At 32.6% G+C, this 6,994-nt stretch overlaps 1 protein-coding gene across 2 annotated transcripts in view; it reads left to right on the top strand.

Annotated features, from left to right (window-relative positions):
- The window catches only part of LOC110038308 (aldehyde dehydrogenase 22A1), a 70,090-nt gene that overhangs the window by 31,622 nt on the left and 31,474 nt on the right, over positions 1-6,994 (top strand). For both annotated transcript variants that reach the window (XM_020743105.1, XM_020743104.1), the window contains exon 6: positions 2,136-2,289. In XM_020743105.1, coding sequence (XP_020598764.1) covers positions 2,136-2,289 — 154 coding nt within the window. The remainder of the gene's footprint in view (positions 1-2,135; positions 2,290-6,994) is intronic.

Raw genomic sequence — 6,994 nt, forward strand, 5'->3', positions numbered from 1 at the left:
GGGGGGGGGGTGGACTGCAAGATAACAAAAGTGTGGGAGTCTGAGGCGGAGATAGCGAAGATAAGCGGCTGGACTATGGGAAAAATCTGGAAAAAAATCAAATAATTGTTGTTTTTGGTGGCGTCAGCAAGGGAGGGAGATGAAGAGCAATGCGAGAAGAATAATCACCACCTCTGGAGCGAGATATGGTTGGAGCACCACTGCTACCCTTGCACACAAAGCTAAAAGGGAAAAGTGCGAGGCCAATGATTGTCCCGATACAAATACACGAAAAAATCTAACCCGAGATACCAACGACAACAAATCAGTAGACCTAGGATAACTAGAGTGGCCCTATCCTTTTGGACGACACTCCCAAAGGACTCAGAGGACCGGCTGGCTCTCAGGAATTCCGGACCACTTCGGTCAAGGGCGCTTTGCGGACACTTTTACATCAATGATGTAGGCGCTCGCATCATGATGTGTGACGGACCCATAACACATAGGTCCCATAATTGAAACCCCTCTTTAATTGATTTTCTTCAAGTGCTTGAACTTGCTGTAGGAATGGTCCTTTATGTGTTAGCAGAAAAGGGGAAGCAGAGGTTTGATAATTAGAGTTATTTGAAGTGGTGTTAGGGTAGGCAAAGCTAGACTCAGTCTATTTGGCTGAGAGCATGCAATGGTTTTGGAAAATTTTAGAATTTCTGAAAGGGAATTTTCAGGATGTGAAATAACTGGGAGATTAACGGAGATGGTGGAAATATTTGGTTCTGGAAAATTTTAGGAACCTTAGTTTTGCCAAATGGATGTATAATGCCAACTTCTCAAAATATTCCAGGGTAGATGGTGGAAATATTTGGTTTAATGGGAGAAGAGTGTATCAAAGTCAAAGATTGAATTTCACTTGATAACTTCGATAGGAAAAAAAAATACATTAGCTGTTTGATTCTAAAGAAAAATTTATCAAATACAAGTTTGGTATGATAAAAAATAAATAACTCCTCACCAAGGCAAGGTCTCAGCCGCCAAGCACAAGTTCAAAAACATTTCCAAATTTGATTCAAAACCTCATTAAATATTTTTTACAGCAATGCAACTTTCTTTTATATATTTCCTATTGATTTGACATTTGAAATTCAAATTTTCTAAAAAGAGAATTGATTTTATGTTGTGAGGTTGGTTGTGTCGATTACTTTGAGGGGGAGAGACACTGCCTCTTTTTTCATGGGGAGTGAGATGAGGTGGCTGCTTTGATGATGATGAAAACTTATTGGCTCTCTTTTGTCTTTCTTTTGATTAATCTAAACAAGTCTCTAGACATTCTTATTCCTTTGAAAGTCCCTTAATTGGGAACTTGTTGGTTGACTCATTGTCTTCATATGCTTGTCACCATATTATCATACATTGCTTTGATAGGCTCAGCTATCTTTGTAAAACATCCTTTTCTTTGTAGGGTTCATTATATCGATTTGATCATAAGATCTCTTAAGATCAATAAATAATATGAAGATTCTTTTATGCTCATTAATTGCTTTGGCACACAAATTTTTGCCATGGTAGAATTTTTATGTGCATAGCTTCTTTTCTATAAACATTTTGTTTCTTACACCGGGCCTTTCATGATACTCTGGGGTATCTAATCATTTATTTCGATATATTATTTTTTATATTCTTCTTTGCTATATCTATAGATTAGGTTGTTGTTTGTTGTAAGCTAGATATGGTGCCTTTGTGAAAATAATTATAATATGAGCTAATGTTAATTTCATAAAAAAAAAAAGTGAGGCTATAAACGAATTTAATTAAGTAATGAGTCACCCTCTTATTCAGGCGACCTTATTATTTTAATATCATCGACCTAAATAGATACTATCATAATTAGTCTTAAAGCCCAAAAAACTATACTATCAGATACAACGTTTATTTTTCTCTTTTTTTTCTCTATTTTATAAGAACGTTGGTGTTGGAAATGCTTGCAGTTTGGTTGCTAGCATGGCGCATGTGGGTAAACAAATGATTCTCTAAATATTGCTTAATGGCGCATGAATCTTCTAATCTTCATACATAATATCTAAACGTGATATGTTACCTACAACAATTTTCACCTCTTAGGAAACTAATCATATGGTATGTTTTTTCTAAATTGATTTCAGATCTTCTGGGAGATCAATGCTGCATAAGAGAGGGAAAGTAGAATTTCATCCCATAGGTGTGATTGGAGCAATTATTTCTTGGAATTATCCGTTTCACAACATTTTCAATCCAATGCTAGCTGCTGTTTTCTCTGGAAATGCTGTGGTTATAAAGGTATATTACTTGAATATCATGCCTTTGGTTTCATAGATGTTGTGTATGGATGGTTAAGGGTTGGGTTTAGGTTGTGTTTGGCTTTTCTTGTTTCAATCTTTTTGTTCATATTTAAACCAAGAGCCTGGATTTTGGTAGGCTTCTTTTTGGGGCATGCCCCTTGTACAGAATGGGTTTGGATTTGAAAGTTATTTCAAGGAATACAAATTAATTAAATTTTATGATCTTTTTATTTTTTTTTTTCCGGTCAAATTAAACATTGCATCGGTAACACATGTAATATAACATGGTCAACTGTTAGGTTATGATATGACAACCTAGTTGGTAGGCTTTGAGGGCATACTAACCCATAATAAATGGTTCAAAACTTATGCTGGACAAGGTTTTCATATCATTAAGTAACAATTGATATGACAACCAGCGGGTTGGCATGCTAATCCTTGTTTATGATAAATCCAACAGGGAAAAAAATTAAATTTATTTTAATATAATTTAAATGACATAATAATGAAATAATAACAATGTTTTCTCCAATGTAATGTATGATATTCTATATCAAATCACTGTACCATTGAATATTTTGAATAATATTTTAGATTAAAATTTTAGGACAATATTGTTTCTCTCTATTTATATAGTTATGTACAATGCTTATAAATATATATAGAGTACTATCACTAAATTTTAACTTCAACAAAGACCAAAAATAGAAGAAATTTCATGAACCTTTCTTTTTATATTCATAAGATATTTAATTTCAATTTGAGGAATATAGATTTTAGTAGCTCTTTTAATCCAAATTTTTTATTTCACCATATGATCAAAATCATACCATCATAAGTTAATTATCACTATAGTGGGGCGGTCCATCAAAGTTTGGTCTGATTCACAGGTTCTTTTGTTCAACCTCCGGTTCCAATAGATTTTGGCTGCTTCTATGCGAAAGTTGCTTTGGAACTATGCCAAACTAGCTGAAAGATTAGTTCATAATTGAACTAGTCAGATCGGATGGTGCGGCCCTATTTTTAAAACCATGTCCCTATACTTGGGAACTTATTTAAGAGTACTCATACTAAAATTTAGTTGGATGCAAATACCTCAAGCTTGTTTTGGGAATATGGTTTTTGGTCACCTTTGATTTACAAAACCTGGCATATCACTGTTTTAGTTTAGTGGAAACATGCGAAGTATTAGCTGTATGCTTCTTCTGCTCCATGATTTGGAAAACCATTAGCGGCACACTTTTAGAGCAGATTTTTAGTCTTCGATGTAGTAGCCAATGGTTTTCTTTCGAATAACATTAGCATATCGCTGCAACCCGACAATTACCAAATTAATTCATGCTCAAACCTCGGAATTTATCTTTTTTACTTTCTTGTCATGTTAATGATTGGCATTTCATATAATGTCTCTCAAATTAATGTGAGGGCCATGTTTTGGTTGGGTACAGAAGGAAACTTAGGCTCCATACCTCCAATTTTCTTCTGTCAAACAACGTAAATTCTGGCCATTTCATTTAATATGCATTTTCTTGCCGGGAGCTTTCAAATTATTCTACAGTTGTATATCCAAGATGTATTCCTCTTTGTTGTGTATATAAAACTTCTTTTTCTAGTATACATTTTTATTTCTTTTTCTTCTTGAACTAGCAATATTCCATTTGATTTCCGAACTAGCAGAGCTCTGCATGTTAGAATCATCCATCCATAATACAGGTGCTACATTACTAGTTATTATCAAATGTAGCTTGATTTAGTGGAACTCATTGTTTTTTGAGAATATACTCTGTTCATTCTTCTTGGTTGATAACTCGTAAAATGGCTTCCACAAGAAAGCTTGCTTCATATTATCTAATTATATCAAAGATCTAGTTGAGCCACTCATTCAGAGCAAGCTTATAATTGAGTGTTTGGCAATTAGCAGGCAGCTCTATGTTTGTCAAACTTTTTTGTCCTATTAAATTCAAGCAGAAATTACTTAATTGTGGGCTGAGTCTATGAAGGTGCATAAAAGGTTTTTGTGCTGGGTCGACAAAGATCTATAATTGTGTTGAAAATTATTGTGGTTTCATGTCAGATGCAAATTTAATGGAACCATTTTGAGTATGGTCAAATGCTTTTGGTCATATCTTCTCCTATTCACTAGCAAGATTTCTTTTTTTATTGTTTTCTTTTATTTTAATACTTGCTTGCTGTTATTGAAGCTGAAGTTAACAAAGTTTTGTTTTAGTAGCTTACACAATAACAATTAGTTTTGATGCAGGATGTCTTAGGACTTCGGGTCTATGGTTCCTAGTGTAGTTAGATAAATTAGTGGATGTAGATTGCAAAAAATATATTTGGATTCAGTAGTTTCAAAGAATAATTATTATATAAGGATTCATAGAAAGTCTTTTGTGTCATGTTAAAGAAAAATTATGCGGCTTAGTAAAAATTCTCTTTTGGATGTGCAAATCATTTTTCCTTTAAAGATTCAAATTAGTGATCTAGTGTGCGACTTGAAGTATTCTTGGAGATACAATCTACAGTTACTTTCTACTTTTTTCCGGACTATTCTATTGTTATTGACTGAACTCACAATTATATTTTGTTAGATGCACATTTTAATTTCTTTTATATACACAATTTTAATCCCTTTCATGAATTGAGTGATTCTTAATTTTCTTGACATTAATTTGTATTAAAGTTTTTAGAATTTTTACCTCTATATTGAAATTTTATTTTGTTTTAGTTTTTATTGACTGTATGTAAATTTTGTTTGAAGGCTAATTGCTTACTTTCTCGTCAAATTTGCATGTTTGTGGTAGTAGTAGAACACACACACACAGCGTGCATGTGTGCCTGTTATATTATGCTAGATGTGCATTAAAAATCCTACGCCCGGGAACTGATACTTCACCCCCCAGCTCGGTTAACCTGACTTCATCCTCTCCACTTTAGATTTCTTCATGGCAATTATCTACCAAATTTTTGTTGACGCTATCCAACTACTTAAGAGAATTTGGTACACTAGAAGTGCTTGCCTATGTATAAAATAGAATTAGAGATTGATATTTGAGTAAAGTTGAACCAGTTTGGTTTGAATTGATATTAAAATAAAAATTAGTTTGTTTTTTAATTGAGGTTAACACTAAAATAAGATTTAATTGATTCAAGCTAATACAATTAACACTACCGTTGCCGGTCCCAAGCCTGGATGTGAAAAGTGAAGGGTTGCGCTAGGTAGTCGACAACCAGCGTAAAACTTGTCAAAAAAAATCATGACATGAATCCTTTTGATCATTGTGTAAGTGCTAGGGCGTCATTTGGAAGGGACGCGCTGTATAGCCTGAATATAGTGAAAAATATGCAAGGGCCGCTACACCGGCGCCCGGGGGTGGGGTGTAGTGTTAAATAAGCAAGGGTTCCCACATTACGGGCTAGTCCATGAAACTAATGAAACTAATGAAACTAATATTAGGATAGGATCTTGGAATATAGGCACTCTCAATGGTAAATTAATGGAATTAGTTGATATTATGATTCATAGGAAAATTAATATCTTATGTATTCTAGAAACTAAGTGGGTTGGAGAAAATGCTAAGGAGATTGATAATTTAGGTTTTAAACTTTGATATTCTGGTAAAAGTCACACTAGAAATGGTGTAGGTGTAATTATATATAAGAGTTTGAAAGATAATGTTGTAAAAATTAATAGAGTTCGAGATAAAATTATTGCCCTTAAGATTATCATTGATGCTAAGATTTTTAATATTATAAGTGCTTATGCTCCTCAAGTAGGTTTATATACAGGGTCTAAAGATAAATTTTGGAATGACTTAGAAGACTTAATACTAATGATACCTCTTGAAGAAAAAATTTTTATTGGAGGAGATTTAAATAGACATGTCAGTAGAGTGGTAGAAGACTTCAGAAATGCTCATGGTTTTGGAGTGACTAATAAAGAAGGTAGAACTATTTTAGATTTTGCTTTAACGTATAATTTTGCTATCACTAATACTTTATTAAAGAAAAGAGATGAACATCTTTTTACTTATAAGAGTGGATCTAATAAAACACAACTTGATTATTTCTTTATGAGAAGAAGAGATCGTCGCCATTGTAAAAATTGTAAGGTAATTCCAAGTGAAAATTTAAGTACCCAACATCGTTTATTAGTTCTAGATTTTAAGATTAAGAGTTGTAAAATAAAAAATACTAGAACTCATCATCGTAGAATTATATTGAGAAACATAAAGACACCAATAAAAATATTTTTATGAGTAAAATTCAAGATTTCAAAATTTGGGATATTCATGAAGAAGCAAATGTTACGTGGGAGAAAATAACAAACACTATTAAACAAATAGTAAAAGATGTGCTTGGAGAATCAAAAGAAAAAAAATTTATAAATAAAAATAGTTGGTGGTGGAATAATAATGTGCAAGAAAAGATAAAATATAAGAAGTTATGATATAAAAATTGATTTAAATGTAAAAACTTAGAGAACTAAGAAAAATATCAAATGGCCCGCAGGGAGTCTAAAAGAACAATCTGTGCCGCTAAAAATTTTGTTTTTAACAATTTTTATAATAAATTAGATACTAAGGAGAGTGAAAAATATATGTATAAACTAGTCAAACAAAGAGAAAATAAAAGTAAAGATTTAACTCAAGTAAAGTGTATTAAAGATGAAAATCAAAAAGTACTTTTCTTAGAAAAATATA

The sequence above is a fragment of the Phalaenopsis equestris genome, unplaced genomic scaffold, assembly GCF_001263595.1.
Source record: "Phalaenopsis equestris unplaced genomic scaffold, ASM126359v1 Scaffold232430, whole genome shotgun sequence".
Classification (NCBI taxonomy): Eukaryota; Viridiplantae; Streptophyta; class Magnoliopsida; order Asparagales; family Orchidaceae; genus Phalaenopsis; species Phalaenopsis equestris.